Genomic DNA, 18,658 nt, shown 5'->3' with positions numbered 1-18,658 from the left:
TTTATATTTGACTGACACCAGATTCAGTGTCTGGAGAATGTGTGTGTGTGTTTGTGTTTGTGTTTGTGTGTGTGTATCTATTCAAATAAATGTAAAAATTATCTATTCAAATAAATGTAAAAATTGGAAAGGGAGGAAGTTTGTGGAGAGCTGAGGGTGATGTGAAGATTGTTTTGAAGTCCATTTTACACATTGGCAGCTGCTGTGTTTTCCATTAAAGGCTTGCGTACCAACATTTCTATTTATTGTAAAGGAGCTGTTCCAGTTCAGTCAATCATTAATTTTTTTGGTTTAATCTCCAGGCAGTCTGTTTCCAAATGCAAAATAAAAAAATTAGTTAGAGTAGGTGGAGGGAAACCGGCATATTAAGATGGGAAAAGAGATACAAAAGTGACATGGCAAAGGAAAGGTGGCGTTTTTTCAGATGACTCTTAACAGGGTCTCCAATTATCAACATTCTATGTTATAAAACTTTCCAATTTGTTTTAGAAGCATGTGCCCTGACCTATCAGTGTTCACTGTATGTTTGGATAATTTGTATACACCCTGTACATGGCTTTTCATTATCTTTTATAATGTGAGTTTTTAAAGCGTTCAGTTGTTTTTCTAGTTGCCATTGTTTAGACCTATGAATTAAATAGGACCCAGCAGTTGCCCCCCCCCCCCTTTGTCTTAAATGTAATTCTTTGGAGTATTTCTTTTTCTTTGAAAAGTGCAATACTATACATTTAGCCTTATGAATCTGTGAATTATAGCTCAATATTTTGATTTACTATTTCCTTCTACATCTCATTTTTTATAAAATCACTCAGCTGACTCATGTTCCAGTACGACACAAGTTTGATAATACTAAGGTTAAACCAGTTTTTCTAGTTTGCACATTTGGATTTTTTGTTTTCCTTTCTCCCTCCATTAAAATATATCACATTTGTCAATGCTAAATATAATTCTGTAGATTATAGACAAACGTATCAGTGCATTTAGTTTTAAATCACACCATTGTGCCATATCTACTTAAATTTGCTTAATTTGTTCTAAATTTTCTACAGCTAGGATGATGTTTATAATAAAATTTTCTTGAAGATTTGAAAGTTTAATGAAGAGCAATTTAGAGGTCCGTTTTTTTTTACTAAGATAAGTAACTCATCCTGTTTCCACTTAAGGAAATACTGATTTTTAATGGTAATTACTGATAAGAAATGTTCAAATCAACCTTGCTATTATAACTGATCAGCATAATAATATAAAAATATGAGATAAACCATAGTTATATTGTGATACCCATATACAAAAACAAAATTTGGCAGCTATATATTATGTATTTATGTAGTATCACATAGTATAATATTAGTTAGTTAATATTTAAAATGTCTATGTTGGTAATAATTGATCAGTGTTTCTCAATCTTGGCCACTTGAAGATGTCTGGACTTCAACTTCAAGCATTCGCTGGCTGGGGAATTCTGGGAGCTGAAGTCCAGACATCTTCAAGTGGCCAAGGTTGAGAAACACTGTAATATATGCTACAATGTTGTCCTATATTTAAAGTTTATGTTAAATATAAAAATAAAAAAGCTAAACAATTGGAGATAATAAACAATGATATAAATGCATGGATATGACATTTATTTGATTGAATTAACAAAGAAATCAAAATTCATTTGCATTCCCAGATAAAAAATGACATATGAAATAGCAGTAGAACAACAGCAGTAGAGAGAATCAGTTTGGTCTGGTGGTTAAGGCACCAGAGTAGAAAAGAAGGAGATTATGTGATTAAGTCCCATCTTAGCCATGAAAGCCAGCTTGGGTGACTTTGGGCCAGTCATTCTCTTTCATCCCAACCCCACCTCATAGAATTGTTGTGGGAAAAATAGGAGGAGAAAGGTGTGTTGGATATGTTTGCTGCCTTGAGTTATTTGTAAAAATAATAAAGGCAGCATGCAAAATAAATAATAAATAAGGAATAGAAATAAATTATTACTGTGTCTGTCAAATTTGTCCATCTATCTAATCTGCAGCTTGATTAATTGTTTGCAAGTTTTGCATTGCAAATATGCAAATTTAACCACAAATATGTTATTTTAGAATATTTAATAAGATATATTAAACATAAAATGCACCCAGATAATCAAGTAATGTCTTATAATAATCATAATAATAATGATTTTATCTGACAATTGCTACAATCTCTATAAAAATCACAGAATAGCATGACATGGACCAATGAGAAAATTTCAATTTATGTGAATTCATTTGCTTAAATATAAATGAAACAGTGAAGACATTGAAGAGTTTTCTTCAGTTAAGCCAAGTTTAATTATCCTGCTAATTTACCCCTGTTATCCTGCTGAACTATCTCTGCTAAATTATCCCTGCTATCCTCCTCCACCAAAAACAATATGAATAAGCATAAAGACAGTTTCTTGTCTGCATTCATTCCCTGGATGACCTATAAAATCATTTTAATTGATGAGAAGTTGAACCTCCAAATGTGTTTTGTTCATATTCTACTACCAAGAATGATCAGACTAATCCTATTAAGTGAACCAAAGCCTGCATCAGTTCAGTATTCTATGTATCAGAAACAGAAATTCAGTTAGCATAGAAGCTTTCCCAATGCAGAGCACAATAGGGAGAAGCTACTTTACCAGGAGCTACATTCTGAATAAAGAGAAGTAAGATTTCTTCCCTGCCTCTTTATAGTTTTTATTGTCATGATTCCATCCCTTTTTTGGTACATCACCAGAGGATTGGGAAAATCTCCCCTACCGCCAACAAATCAGGTTCCGATTCATGCCTGGGAAGAGTATTTTAGGGAGCTTTATACAGGTCCTGACTATGTAACCAAGGAGAGCTAAGCTAGTTTGGACCAAAATCCTTACTGGCCCCCAGTTACATCAGAAGAGATATCTTGGTTGCTCGGAGCCCTAAAGGCTAATAAGGTACCTGGGGCTGATAATGTCCTGCCAGAAATAATAAAAAAGAACGCCAGTTGTTGGGCTCCACTTTTAGCATCACTTTTTACATTTATAGATAAAACAGGCCATATGCCTAGAGATTGGGGAGTAGCAATTATCATTCCAATTTATAAAAAAGGTAATAGAAATGACCCAGGCAATTATAGGCCCATTAGTCTTCTAAGCGTTATTAGTAAACTGTATGCCAAACACCTAAATTATAAACTTCAAGATTGGCTAATCAGGGGGGATAATCAAAGACGAACAAGCCGGTTTTAGAGAAGGAAGATCTACAGTGGATCATATCTTGGTACTCCATCATTTAGTACAAAAATACACATATAAAAAAATAATCCTCTCTTTTTGTGGCCTTCCTTGATTTTAAGCACGCCTTTGATTCAATATCCAGGATCACCCTCTGTGAGAAATTAAAATGCACCACAATCGATAAACGCCTCCTCTTCCTCATACAAAAATTGTATGCCAATTCCACCTTGAAAGTGCGGTGCAATCCCCAAGGGAGTTTAACTGGCTCAGTAAGGGTTCAAAAAGGTGTATGGCAGGGTTGCATCCTATCCCCCTCCCTCTTTAACTTCTATATTAATCCCCTGATTGATCTCCTACAGAACCCGGATTTCCATCCTCCTAACCTAGCACAATGCAAAGTGCCAATTCTCTTATATGCTGATGATGCCGTTATCATTTCACAAACCCCTGTAGGACTGAAGAGAGCAATTAGGGCAACACTCGACTATTGCAGGCAGAACAAGCTGGTCCTTAACTTTGATAAATCAAGCATTTTGGTTTTTGCTAAAAGACCAAGCCAATACTCCTGGAAAATAGAAGGACACAGTTTGGAACAGGTTAGAACATTTAGATACCTTGGGGTAGTTTTCCACTCGCAAGGAACATGGAAGGCACACTTGGATCACACATTGCAAGTAGCCAATAGGTCCTCAAATGCAATTAAACATTTCTTTTATACAGGTGGAGGTCAGTTAGTACCTTCTGCCTTAAAACTCTTTGAGGCCAAAACATTGGCACAAATTCTATATGGGGCACAAACAGGAATCCTTGCAAAGAGAGACTTACTAGAAACCATACAAACCAAATTCCTGTGAGCCATCTTAGCTGCACCCAATGGAACTCCAAGTAGTAATTAATAGAATGAAGGACATGGAGTTCCAAGAACTAAATAGGTTGCCTCTCCACAGTAGGGACAGAATCAAACAGGGTGTATGGGAATAAGCAAGATATCTAAATGACCTGATCTTCCCAAAACAAAGAATAGCTTTCTTCAGAGCCAGATTTAATATTCTTCCTTCAGCATTCCTCCAGGGCAGGTATAAGAGAACACCTATTGCAGAATGGGTTTGTCTATGTGGTAAAGGAGAAGCGGAAGATAATTGACATGTTCTATTACACTGCAAGCTATACAGAGCTTGTAGGTCTGCACATATTCTTCCCTTATTAGAGAGATTGCCAGGGAGGGCAGACAATTTTTATCTAGGCTTTCTCCTTCAGGACACTAACCCGGTTACCACGTATGCAGTGGCAAAGTTCTGTGCTGCTGCAATGTCCATAAGAAAAAAAAATTGGCTACAGAAGTATAGTTGTCATCTGGTACCAATTATCTGGACATATCTCTAACAATCTTTGGACCATTGTATTTACTCCTATACTTAACAGCGTTGCACCCAGGTAAACCAGGGAGTGACCCAAACAATTTGAGAACATGTATGTTATTTTCCACTTTTAACGACAATACTTTTAAATTATATCTTAATGTCAGTACCTTTTAACATATTGTAAAAACTAATGTGTATTGCTGGTCTTTGACCGTAATAAAGATTTACTTACTGTCATGATTCACGCATCATATTTCTTCCATCAGACTATAGTATTCTATTATTACCACTGTTCCTAGATTTTAAGAGGGGATTTTTTTGGCATTTCCAATCTTATGATCCAATGTTGAGTAGACTGTCCCCTGACTGAATGATAGTCTGGTCAGAGCTATCAGCCTCCTATAGCTTTCCTTGACATTGTACATACGTACTGTACTAGGACTAACAATAAAGCCTTTATTGTTTTGATAAATAACCCAAAGCATCTCTTTGGTAATGTCCCTTCCCTTTTTGCCTCAAAGCCACCCTCTTTACTCTCTACATCTAACTCTAGTGGCTATATATCTCATTGCAAAAATTGCAGAGTAACTTTCCATTTTGAAAGTGATCAGCTACCATTATTAAGACTTTTCATTTCCATAAGAAGTGAGTAGAGCCACCAGAAATCTCTTAAGAATAAGAAGATACCATTGGAGGGTATCTTAGATCAGTGTGGATATATAGGTTTGGCCACAAATCAATTTTTTGAAGTCCCACAAGTTACCCAACTGAATCTATCACTGTTGGTGTCAAATGAGCATCTTGAAATAATCTCAATTTTTCAAAATCTCATTAGCTTTGCTCAAAAATATATTTAACCTTCTCCTACCTGATCTTAATACCAATCCACTAAGAGATCAAAACCCTATTATGATAAGGAATGTACAGCCCGGAAAGTGCTTGCATATAGGAATGGCCAGAACAACTAATAATTTTAATACCTGTTTTTTTTTTTAAAAAAACCCATAAAAATAGAGCTATTATAACTAAATGAAGGAAAGAACAAGTTAGTACTAAAAATCTGAGCCAGGAGGTTGTAATAGGTTGTAATGAATAAAGATCATTGTCTGTTTTGGCAGCTTTTCTAAATCTATAGCTAACATAAATACCAATACTCATAATTATCATATACTTGGTGCTAGACTTCATACCGTATATACTCGAGTATAGGCCGAGTTTTTCAGCCCACTTTTTGGGCTGAAAAAAGCTGCCTCGGCTTATACTCGAGTCAGTGAAAAATTTGCCCAAATGGAGGAGAAAAAGGGGCGCCCCTTTTTCTCCTCCATTTCGGGACCCAGTGGAAGTTCTCTGCGCGAGGTGAAATGGCCGGCAGCAGCCTCACTCTCCTGCCGTGGCTTCCGTTTCAGTCGCGCAGAGAACTTCCACTCGCTTCCCGGGCTTGTGTTCTGATGAGGGGGAAAGAGAGGACTTTCCTTACGCCCGCATCAGAGCTGGACGTAAGGACTTTACCCCATTGATGAGGCGGGCGGCGCGGATTGTAGCAAGGACGGCCGCCGATCGCAGCCTGGCTGCGCTGGCGGGGACGGGCGGGGCGGGGTGGGATGAGACTCCCCACTCGCCAAGATGGTAGGACTCCAAGTCCCATCCCCTCCACCCGTCCCCACCAGCGCAGCCCCTGCCGCATCAGCCGGAATCTAATTTCCCCCTCATCAGAGCTCGGCGCGGATTGTAGCAAGGACGGCCGCCAATCGCAGCCCGATTGCGCCAGGGGGTTCTGCTGGTTGAAAGAAAGTCCTTCTTTGCACCAAGCGCTTTTCCCTCCCAACTAATTATAACTAATTATATTAATTAGATAGATCAGTGTTTCTCCACCTTGAAGACTTGAAAATATGTGGACTTCAACTCCCAGAATTCTGGGAGTTGAAGTCCACACACTTTCAAGTCTCCAAGGTGGAGAAACACTGAGATAGATGATCCACGGTGTTTATTTTTGGAAAAAAGCGCCTCCTGCTCTGGACTGCCGGGAACACGATCGCGTCTCTCTCTCTCTCTCTTCCCCCCACCCCCGGCTGTTCCCACCCGGGAATGTTCTGGCGGGCTAGGCGGAGGGTGCGTGTGCGTGCATGTGTGTCAAGGGTGGGGAGGCTAAGAGGGCGAGGTGAGATCCTGGCGGGGACCGCATTTCACCCGCCGAGCTTCCTTTTCCCCCGCCTTTTCCTCCGCTCGCCGACTTCCTTTCTCCCGTGGCTGACAGGTGGGTGGGTTTCCCTCCTCCTCCTCCCTGCTGGACGTGGATCTGCGGCGTGGGTGGCCGTCCTTGTTGCCCGCCGGCAGCAGGTCGCGGCAAAGAGAGGGAGAGGGAGAGAGAGAGAAATGCCGCCGCTCCCCGGCTCGCCTCTTTTTCCCGGGATCGCCGTGATGCTTTGAGTTTTCCTTCTGCGGAGGTGGGGTGGAAAGAAGAAGAAGTGGGGCCCTTCCCCGCTTCTTCTCGGACTACCTAAGTGTTGGGTGCGCTGTCCCCATCTGGGAAAGTAGTGCTGACTCATCAGGTGTCTGGGAACGGGTGGGGCTGAGGAGCGGCTGGGGGTGGGGGGTGTTTCACAGAGCGGCTGGGGGTGGGGGGTGTTTTACAAAGGGATGAGGTGGACTGAATTACCCCCTTGTATCTGCTGCCTTGTTTAGTGATTGTTTTGTTTGCAGCTATAATGATGGTGAAAAAGACCTGTAAAGCAAAGGAAAACTGAATAGGATCCTCAGCCCAGTCACAGTTTCATTTAACAACCATTTAATGACCAAGATACTAGTCCCAGTTATGTTCACTAAATAAGGATTATCTGTAAACTGTTCTTTTGGTATCCACGTATGCAAAAGACTGATAGCTGTAGGAGATGACCAAGCTGAGCCCAAGGGAAGGGTCAAACACATCAATGGCCAACGTAATTGTTTCAGGGTTCATTTTATTTACACCAAATATAATTCATTTAAGAAATTGGACAGCACATCCTTTATTAGTTTCAAATTCTTTCTTTAAAGATATCCATGGTGGAATGTAACATGCTGAAAGCAACAGTGGCAATGGGATGCTTTTGTGGCCCTTTGGGATAACCAAGAAATAAGTGTGTGTGTGTGTGTGTGTGTGTGTGTGTCAGAGAAGAATTTTTAACACAGGTATGTTGTACATGCATACATTTGGACAAACTTTGCAGAAATCTCCTCTTTTTTAAGTTTTATTTGGCATCATTCAATAGAGCAAAGTCTGAAAATGAAGCTGCATGCTACTGTAGGAGTCCAACAGTTTAGCAAATAAAAAGAGAACTTAGTGTTCCAGGGAGATGAATTTAAACTGCATGGAGATGAGGTGAGTGAAGTATTTCATTGAATACACCGGTATTGTGTGATAATAATTTGTTATCCAGAGCAAATTTTTACAATGGCTACTGTATATTTAATGGGCACAGGCAGGCTGTATATGTTATTCAATGGGCAATGGCAGGCTGTAATTAATGGACACAGGACAGGCTGTATATTCAATGGGCACAGGCAGGACACTGGTAGAATGTATATTATGAGCCTATGAGTTTTGAAGGATTTTAACTCGTGTTTTAGCTTGGTTGCTGAATGAGCTAAGGTTTTTGTACTTTTAAAGTTATTGTTGATACCATATTGTTTTTATTGACCCTCTTTTCCACTTACAGAGCTAGTTTACTGTTTTTTTTTGAAATAAATATTCAAAAACATTATTGGTATCTATTTTTATTTTTGAAATTTACCGGTAGCTGCTGCATTTCCCACCCTAGGCTTATACTCGAGTCAATAACTTTTCCAGTTTTTTGTGGTAAAATTAGGTGCCTCGGCTTATATTCGGATCGACCTATACTCGAGTATATACGGTACTTGGTACACACACTTCTGAGGTCATTTTACTATCCAAGACAGTATCCTTAATATTCAGTGAATAAGTATCCTCTGAATCTTCCGCTGAAATTTTATTTTAAAAAACCATAAAAAGTAATAAAACTCCTGTCAAATATTTAATCCCATCTGAATTTTTAAAGCTAAATCCAATATGTTGGGAATTGGTGTTAGCTTCTCATTTGAATGTCATATATTGTATGTATACCTAAGGAGTGGCTTAATTCGATTACTCTCCCAATATAATGTTAGTGATCATCCAGTCCTCTTTCAGGAATTAGCAAACTGTGTGCCCATTCTTATGTCATAAATGTTCAGATTGGCTACATTCTAAGAATATTTTTGTACTTGAGCAATTTCAGATCTGGATTCTTTGCAATGAGCCAGCATATAATTCTGTATCATTTAGCAGAAAAATAACAGGAATCTCCCAAATGGAACCCTCTACATTGCCTTTTATAGATCTAAAGGCGGCTTCTAATTTCATATCTTGAGAGAAAGTATGGAGAAAATTAGTAGTCTCCAAGATACCCTCTAGGGGAGAAACTACAAAGTGCCTAATGGCATTTTAATTTTCAAAAATTATTGCAAAAGACTGGCGGAGCTATCCCTATAGGAATTATTTGTAGGAGCTAAAGGTAAGCAAGCTCACAGCAGCCTTCTGTAAGAAATCAGGTTGGCTCCCTTCACATTGCCTTGATGTGTTCCCTTAGGAGGCAAGGAGAGCTATTTCCAATGCTCTGCTGGTATGATGCCAGAATATGCTGCCCTTTAGTTATCTGGATTTAAGAAGTTTTTGAAGAAAAGTTTCTTGAACAAAAAAAAAAATGTGTTTCCCTTTTCCTATTCTGTCCTATGTTATGGTAAAGCCACAAGTAATTTGATGTTAGGCTCCAAACCCCAAGAAAGATATCTACTTCTACTACATTGTAAGCAGTTTCCTTTATTGTTTCTTACCTACAGATAGAAATCTTGCTAAACTGAAGCAATTACTTGCATCATTAAAGACATACTCTGAGAACTTATAGGGAGCAGCTATTTAGACTCTTTTTCTCCCAACCGAACTATTTAAGCTTCATGGTTTCTTGGTCCTCTGGAATGCAGCCACTCACCCCTGTGAATCCAGACTACATTCCATCATTTGATTTCCTCGGTGGGATATAGTCTGCATTCAAATAGAGATATCTTTTAAACCAGGGGTCTCCAACCTTGACAACTCTGAGGAATTCTGGGAGTTGAAGTCCACAAGTCATAAAGTTGCCAAGGTTGGAGACCCCTGGTTTAAATATTATTTTACTGATTTATCTTCGATGCTTAGGACGCAATGCTCAAACTCTCTTGTGCAAATAAGTCTACAGAAGCTTCAATCCCAGCGAAAATGTTGTTTGCCAAATGCAAACTGAACTCCTGTAAATCAGAAACTTGCTTTTTCTTGTTATAAAAGAACTGCTTCTCATTCTTTGTAAAACACCTTATGTGCTTTCCTCAATGCTTTCTTTACTTGTCACAAGAGATCTTAGTAAAGCTAACTCATTTAAACTTATGTTGAGTCTAAGTCATTTAAATTAAATCTAATTCAGTTAAATTTATTTGTTTAAAGTTTAAAGTTTAATAACATTTATATGCCGCCCAATCCCGTAGGACTCCGGGCGGCTAACAATACAAACAAATCAAAAGGAAGAGAAGGAAAGAAAAGATAGATTTAAAAACACACCATTTGTGTTACATAAAGTGCTTTTCAGAGGGAATTAGTTCCCAAGGTAGCATTAAGAAAACCAAGATCATAAGGGGAAGTTGGGACAATGCATTAAAAGGAAACAAAATCAAAAATGTTTGCTATGGGTAAACAAAGGAGGTATTTATGCAAATAAAGTGAGTTTTACTGGAAGTGCAAACAGCTAACGCAGGGCTGGTAAACTGCAAAAAGAGGCTACATTTCAAGATGGGAGGTTTTTTGATGGAGGATGGCAGCATCAATTCTCACGCAATATACTGCGTGCTGAGGCATCAATCTGCCCGATAGGTATGCTTCAAAACCTGAAAAGCATTTAATCCTATTGCTACACTTTTTTCTTTCTTTTTACGATTTTGTAATCAATTGCTTTGGGGGTAGAGTCAGGGTAACTAATGGAGCTGAGCATTTACTGGCCAGATGCCCTTCCTGATGCCTACAAAGAGTTCACAGTAGATACTTTCTCTTTGCACCCTGATAAAGAAACATCTATCACTGCATAGGATTGAAATCAAAACTTTCTGAGTGAGAGGCAAGCATTTTCAGCTCTAGGCCACCATGCTGCTCCCTATTGCTATATGTTTTTTTTTTAAAGCCCCATATTCTCTTGGATATTCTTCCTGAAATCCTGGGGATTTTTGAGTCAAATGTTTACTTCAGACTAATTCATATATTTTAACAAGCAAAACCCACACTTACGCTAAGCATTTTTTTAATATCTGAAAATTAGTACATACTGTCATTTTAGTCATGAAACACGAAATCTACAGTGTAGGTCATAAAACTGCCTTATCATAGCTTTTTTTTTTTTAAAGAAAAGGTCTTCTGCAAAACTCTTAGAGCCATCCCCAAGCTAAACATCTCAACAGTGCTGATTTACATTGTTAACATCTATTCATCTACCCCAAGTATTAAATTTTTGGCCATCAAAAACTTGTTCATCATTGTTCTAATTTAAAAAGCTAGTTTAAAAAGCTAACGTTGATATGTTGACCATTAAGAAAAACCAGTGGTGGGCTGCTGCCAGTTTGGGCGAACCAATAGTTCCTGTGAGTAGTTTCCCCCCCCCCCCGCCCTATCCTGTCCTATATTTCTGGGTTTTTCAGCTCAGCTGGTTTGTGCGCCACAGCATATTGCCGCACCTCAGCTGTTTTACTCACTGGCGCTGCAGTAGAAGGTAAGTTTTAGAGCAGTGTTTCTCAACCTTGGCAACTTGAAGATGTCCGGACTTCAACTCCCAGAATTCCCCAGCCAGCATTCGCTGGCTGGGGAATTCTAGGAGTTGAAGTCCAGACATCTTCAAGTTGCTAAGGTTGAGAAACACTGTTTTAGAGCTTAAAATGGTTTTTTTTTAATGCAGTGCATGAGCGTGTGAAGTGCCAGTTGTTAAACCAATGACAGCCCACCACTGAGAAAACCTATATGAAAATTCATAATTGATTGAAGTTATCTATGGAGATTCCCCAGAAAGTCCTCTTGTACAAAATTGTTACAAGATGATTAAATATCAATCATGTGAGTAGAAAAGAAAAAAGGGTGAAAAAAAGAATGTTTGGTCATGGAGCCATGTTTTTACCAGCTTCTCATGATTACATAGAACGGTGGTTCCCAAACTTGGCAACTTTAAGACTTGTGGACTTCAACTCCCAGAATTCTCCAGCCAGCAGAGCAAGTCCACAAGTCTTAAAGTTGCCAAGTTTGGGAACCACTGACATAGAATAATGGGGACTTTCAGATGTGCAGATTGGTTCGTCTTCAGACTGGTGCAGAATAGCAGTCCATTGATTGCTATATGGATATATATATAATCTTATAATTTTCAGCTTGTAGATGCACCCATTCCCCATGTAGTGTTCATCTGCACCAGGGGTGGGTTTCTCGCCTCGTTCCAACCGCATGCGTACTAGCGTCAGGTTTTGGATTTTCTATAAATGTTAATAAATAATGATAGCTTTTTCTATCAACCTCTCTGTGCTTCTCCCTAGATCTCCTGACATACGTGATCAACCATCAAAATTTCTTTAACAACCAGACAGTCTATAAAGAGGTAAATAGAGTGTAATTCTTGTGATTAATGAAAATGTGGAGATGCTTAACACTTCATATGCTGAGGCCTCCTGGTCCTTTGCTAGATCTGGTTAATTGATTGAGGCTTGAAAATAACACTCTTGCTGCTTAATGGTTTTTTTTGAGGCAGTAAAAGTAGTAAAACAAGATGGTATCTGAGGTAAATCCAACTGAATATGCCCATTCCTGGAGGCAGTCTTCTGTTTAGTCTCCTATCCTTCTCTCTGCATTATGAAGCGGACAAGCATTTACAGTTTGCTAAGCCTGTTAACTCTCTCTTGCTTCCCTCCATGTCTAGATACTCAAGTATGAGACGGGCTTCCTGGTTTGTGCTGTCATTGGTCTTCTGTTCATTGTCCTTGTGCCTCTAGTGGGCTTGTTTTTCTGTTGCTGCCGCTGCTGTGGACACTGTGGCGGTAAGATGTACCAGAAGCAGAATAAGCACAGTGCCTGCAAGAGACGGACTCTTTTTTGCTTTCTGCTGGGCATCACTGTTGTTCTTCTGTAAGTTTCATCCTATGGAGAATAAATGCACATGTGGGAATGTGACTACTGTATGGGCTTTTCCTTATCTATATAGTCTCTGAATTAAAGTAGCTACTCCTGCACCACTACGTTGGTTTACATTGACAGAGAATTGTGTAGCACCTTAAAGTTTATAATTGTATCTCATGAAGTGGGCAGTTATCCATGAAAGATGAAGTTATAGTAAATAGATTACCCTTTAAGATGCTTCTTGTTGATTTTGCGACGTGATCAATCTTCTGGAAGTACACTGAAATCAGATTCCTTGATTTGTATGGGTAGTATTTAACACAGCAGATGTTCCTAAGATAATATGCAGAGTGGTTGAAGGACAGAGTTAACTAAGATGTGATTCAGTTCTTTTGTCTCCTTGGCAAATCTGTCAGGACTGTTTGTACTTGGGGAATGGTTTCCTGAAAGTTGGGCCTAGGATGGGCTGGGCCAAGCAGGAAAGCACTAAAGGAAATGTCCATGGAGAGGGAGCAGATTCCACTATGGGGGACTAAACCATGTGATAGCAGCCTGGAACATTCCTGATAATGCCTGATTTTGCCAAAGCTCCCTTCAGCACTTTTTTTTTTCAGAAACAAGCATATTTTAAAACATAGATATGCCCTTGAACATGTGTGGACTGAACACACACCCTTATATTTTCCTACAAAAATTCCCACACATTGGAGAACCCTTAGTATATAATCTGTTTCTATACTATTCCCAGAAGGACACAAAGATCAAAGTTAGCCATAAGAGAGACAAGGTGCTACAGAATAAAATATATATATATATTGACAAATCACTTAACTAGGGGATTCCAAGCTGAAATCATACTATGATTCTGTAATATTAGAGAGAACACAAGGCATTAAGTGCTGGCTCTGAACCACACTTATTTTTTCCTGATATTATGCTTAGCTTCACACATAACAACACTAAGGTATTTTTTAAAAAACATGTATTGTTGAACATAATAAATTAGTTCATAGGTAATGTTAAGGCAGAATTGGCTTCATACCAGTGACGTGCAGTCAGGGGAGACAGGTGAGGCACAGCCTCACCACTGTCAATCATGAAAAGGAAAAAAAATGTAAATGGGAAAAGGCGAGTGCTGAGGTTAGGCTAGCTAGCTGCTACCACACCGTAAATGACTGCTTGTTTAAAAAAGCCTCTAAAAAAAGCACCCTCTACTATGAGGCAGGAGAACTGCGTGCCTCAACTAGTCTTATTTTTAGGTGCTCGAACAGAGTTAAGCGAGGGTTAAAAGCCCCAAAAAATCCTGAGGTAGTTGAGGCACGCAGTTCTCCTGCCTCATAGTAGAGGGCGCATTTTTTAGAGGCTTCAACTCTGCCATTCTGTTTAAAGCTGCAGCGTCAAGCTCACTCTTCCTCCTCTCTTTCTCCATTTCTGATGCCCCCCACACCCACTCCACGCTCCCTCTTTTCCTTCAAATTTCCTTTTTTTCTTTTTTCTTTAATAAATGCAATGCTCAGGCATTCTCTCTTCTCCCGCGACACCCCACTGACTAAAGCACTTTCTTTCGCCCGCCTGTGCTTGCAGCAGCCCGCCTGCGGCAGAGCTCAGGTGGGCTGCCATGAGCACAGGCGGGCGAAAGAAAGTCACTTTCTTTTGCCCGCCTGTGCTCGCAGCAGCCCGCCTGAGCTTGCGGCAGCCCGCCTGAGCTCTGCCACGAGCACAGGCGGGCGAAAGAAAGTGCTAGTCAGTGGGGTGTCGGGGGAGAGGACTGCCTCACCAGCCATAAACCTCACCGCACGTCACTGCTTCATACATCATGCAAAGCCAGAAAAAACTCAACTCATTTATATCTAAACATTTTACAAAATGTGTATTCCGATAACTTTTCAAATTCTTAACACATCAATGTTTAAGTAATTTATTTATTGATTGATTGACTGAATGATTGATTGCATTTATATCCATTGGACAAGACCTCAACATGTTGCTTTGTTTGAAGTCTGTTGAATGATGTTACTGTTTGTCCTTCACAACTTTGTTCTCTTTTTTACTTCTTCTGCTAAAGGGCTGGAGATATATGTGCGTATGTCAGCAACCAACGTATATCCCAAGGTCTAGAGAAAGGTTTTGTCATTTTCAACAATACAGTGAGCAACCTGGATGTTTATCTGAATTCTTTACCCCAGGTAAATGTGACACACTCTGTCTATATTATATGTTTACCGCTCTATCTTATCCTATGTTTTTCATACCCTATTCTGTATCAGTCCCAGTTGCCATGTTAGTTTTCAGTATCAAAAAAGTGGTTGTCAAGTTTTATCTCCAATGAGACTATGCCAAAATTGGAGAGCTGTCACTCATATGGTTGTGCACCATTCTCCATGATAGAAGGGCATTTAGAGGAGGACTTCTAAAGATGACTGTAATGAACAAGTAGCAGTTCACAGAAAGGTACATCCTTTCAGAAGATGTGGTCCCAAGGTGTGAAGGACTTCATTGGTTGGTATCAATCCTTTTTTACTTGAAATTAGCCAGCGCAGGAAACATATGGCCATAATGTCCATTCTAGTTATTCATCTAGCTGCTGTATTCAGTACTAATGGATATTTCTAGACTATCTTCAAAATTAGCCCCATCTCTTTCCCTCTTCCTTCCTCCCTCTCCCTCCCTCCCTCCCTCATTTACCCCCAGAAACCAAATATTGCATTTATTTTGTGTATCATATTTTTTGTCTGACAAAAAGCTCATAGGACAGTTCCTTAGAAGTAGTCTACTAAGATTGTCAACAAATACTGTTGCAGGGCAATATAGGACCTATTTTCTATGTACACTATAATTCAGTCTTTGATGTTTATATAATGACTGTTTTCTTCAAAAAATTCTGATGGTTACAGTTACCGTATTTATCGGCGTATAACACGCAGTTTTAAAACTAAAATTGCAAGCTTAAACCCTGCCTGCGTGTTATACGCCGATACTGCGTGTTATACGCCGGGTCCACTGTTCCCTCTAAGGTGCGCGGCCGCGCGGCCGTGCACATGGCAAGAAACCCCCGCGCAGAGGTTTCTAACTCCCGCGCAGAGGTTTCTTTCAAAGCAAACGTGGGGAAGTCCTTTGCAGGCAGCTAGAACTGGCTGCCTGCAAAGGACCTCCCCAAACTTGTTTCAGCGGCAGCTCTCAGCCTGGCGGCAGCGTCACACAGACTGTGGAAGGAGGGGGAGGAGGAGGGAACCAAAGAGAGCTTTTACCGAGTCTGCGCCCCACAGCCAGGACCGTCCTGGCGCCTCCAGCCGCGTTTCTTCCTGCAAAGCCCTTCGGGCAACCCGAGAGTTCCGCTTGACACCAGAAGGGCTTTGCAGGAAGAAACGCCGCGTTTCTTCCTGCAAAGCCCTTCTGGCGCCAAAAGGAACTCTCGGGTTGCCCGAAGGGCTTTGCGGGGAAGAAACGCGGCTTGAGGCGCAAGGACGGTCCTGGCTGTGGGGCGCAGACTCGGTAAAAGCCTCTCTTTGGTTCCCTCCTCCTCCCCCTCCTCCTCCTCCTCCTCCTCCTCCTCCTTCTTTCTGGAGCCCCTTCCTCAAAGATTTGGTACCAAAGCAATGGCGGTGAGGAAGTTGTGTCTTTTGGATTTTGCACTGTTGTCTTTTCAATGGTTCTCAGACTGGTTGAACCTTTAGCAGCTGGGGTGATATTCTTTACTGTTAAGGTTACAATTGGATGTGTTGGACAAATCTTAAAAGATGAAACTTTTATTAAAACGTTTGACTTAACTAAAAACGTCTTCCTTTTTCTTCTTCTTCTTAAATATGATTTATTTATTTATTTTTACTTCAGAAGTTTGATGACCGTTGTACAAACTAATCCAACCTAAATGTAGAGGAGGAGAAGAAGGGGGGGGGATTTAAAAAGAGCAGAGGAAAAAGAAAAGAAAGCATGAAGAAAACATAAAGAAAGGGATGGGAGGGAGGGAAGGAAGGAAGGCACTTTATGTTGAGGAGTTAATGTTATAATTCATGTTCTAATGTTATAAATTTTAATCCAACATTAAGTTCCGAGCTTCCAAGTCATTTATTTTTAATGAAAAAAATTTTTACTCAAATTTTTGTGTTAAAATGGGGGATGCGTGTTATACGCCGGTGCGTGTTATACGCCGATAAATACGGTACTTTGCCAACTGAATCTATATACGAATAGTCTAGACTTTATAACTGGCAAACATATAGGAGGGCCTTTTGGTACAATAAAAATATTTTAATAATGTTGTGTTCAAATTGTATATGACATCCTACATTTTTCTTCATAATCTCCATGAATCCCGAGTTCAGGATTTTAGTTTTGTGTGCTATCTTCTCTGCTAAAATGGGATTTTATTTTAATCTCCCACAGGAAATTAATCAAATTGTCAAGTCTAGTAATGTGCCATTCGAGGAGGTCAATAATAGCTTGTCAAGTAAGTTTATATCTTGGGTAAAAAAAATGTGGGCAAAGTCATACGCAGTCTCTAGTGAAAGAAAGTAAAAGATGGGATTCACAATGACAAATTAGAAATGTCTCAAATTGTGAAATGTCATTGTTGCACTGCAGCCTATAATTACAGATTAGGAAAATACCTCTGAATGTTTCCATTCTAGAGAAATAGGAGGCAAGAGCATTATGTACACTACCTTGAGTTGTACAAAATAAAGGTGGGCTATAAATTTTTATTGTTATTTTTGAGTGCATGAGTGCACAAGCTTTTTTAGGTCAACTGATGTGAATCATATCATTTCTTACGGAGCTTGTGTGTGTAAAGTGAAGGAAAAATGGGTATGGTCAAATCAGAAAGTATATGCACAAACATATTTCGATTTGCACATTTCAAACCATCTATCCTAAAAAATTTAAATGGCTGTGGGGCTTTAGAGAGAAAGGGCAGTGGAAAAAATATTTCTATTAGTAACTTTGTGTTGATGCTTTCCTTCTTTGCAGAGATTGGTGATACCTTGGGGAGCAAGATTAAAGAAAAACTAGGTGAACGAGCAAACAAAGTATTAAACATAACTGAGGAGCTTCTTCAAGGTATTGCAAGAGACACTGGATTGGGAAATGATATTGGGGTATAATAGTAGAGTGGAAGCAAAGATACATTGGTAATAGAGAGCACCCAGAAGTTGAAGGAACTTTTACAGAAGTTCTCATGAAAAAAACCCTAAACTTTGTTATAGTTGCAGAGATAAGTTATTTGCCAACTTCATCATAAGAGATGCCATGACAAGAAAAAAAAAGTTCTTGTTTTTCTCTCCAGAGCAAAACCATGGGAACCCAAAGACTATGAAATTGCTGGAGATCTATTGATTGACTTCATCATGTTTTATGTTTGAGGGGTAATTCCCTGTGCTTCTTTCTCATGCTTTCTTCTATTTCTGGACTATGTAATATCATGTCCAACTCCTACCTTAATGGTTTCTTTTATCTTGCATAAAATAAGCTCTGAGTTCTTTTACAATCAAGAACTAAGTGATCACTTCAGTTTGGGGAATTCTTCCTGTCTTTACTCTGTCCTTTCTACTTTTTTTAAAAATAGACATTCAGAGCATAGACCGGGAACTCCAGAAAGTCAACCAGACTGGTGCTCGCTTGCAGAAAATGCAAGAGGAACTGAACAAAAATCTGACTGACCTGAGAAATGATATCAATGAGACACTGAAAAGATGTGGCAGCCGATGTGAGAAAGTGTCCGTAGAGAACCTGACACCTGAGGCCAATTTCTCAATGGTAGAATGGGGTTTGGAAGAGAGAGACATATTTGGATGGGCAGGGTGGTTATTTGACAGTATAGGGAAAGACATGATTGGGTCAGGGTGTCAGCCTCTGCTTCGCTTCGCTGCT

General features: G+C 39.7%; 1 protein-coding gene across 1 annotated transcript in view; it reads left to right on the top strand.

The window, feature by feature from the left end:
- LOC116514069 (prominin-1-A-like) overlaps positions 1–18,658 on the top strand; it is a 43,726-nt gene that overhangs the window by 7,452 nt on the left and 17,616 nt on the right. Inside the window, exons 3-8 of the mRNA XM_032225501.1 lie at positions 12,217–12,278; positions 12,597–12,802; positions 14,859–14,979; positions 17,177–17,240; positions 17,759–17,848; positions 18,354–18,544. Of these exons, the coding sequence (XP_032081392.1) occupies positions 12,217–12,278; positions 12,597–12,802; positions 14,859–14,979; positions 17,177–17,240; positions 17,759–17,848; positions 18,354–18,544 (734 nt within the window). The remainder of the gene's footprint in view (positions 1–12,216; positions 12,279–12,596; positions 12,803–14,858; positions 14,980–17,176; positions 17,241–17,758; positions 17,849–18,353; positions 18,545–18,658) is intronic.

This window comes from Thamnophis elegans, chromosome 10, assembly GCF_009769535.1.
Source record: "Thamnophis elegans isolate rThaEle1 chromosome 10, rThaEle1.pri, whole genome shotgun sequence".
NCBI lineage: Eukaryota > Metazoa > Chordata > Lepidosauria > Squamata > Colubridae > Thamnophis > Thamnophis elegans.
Note: the sequence above shows the minus strand (reverse complement) of the source record. Positions and strands in the feature narration are given on the sequence as shown.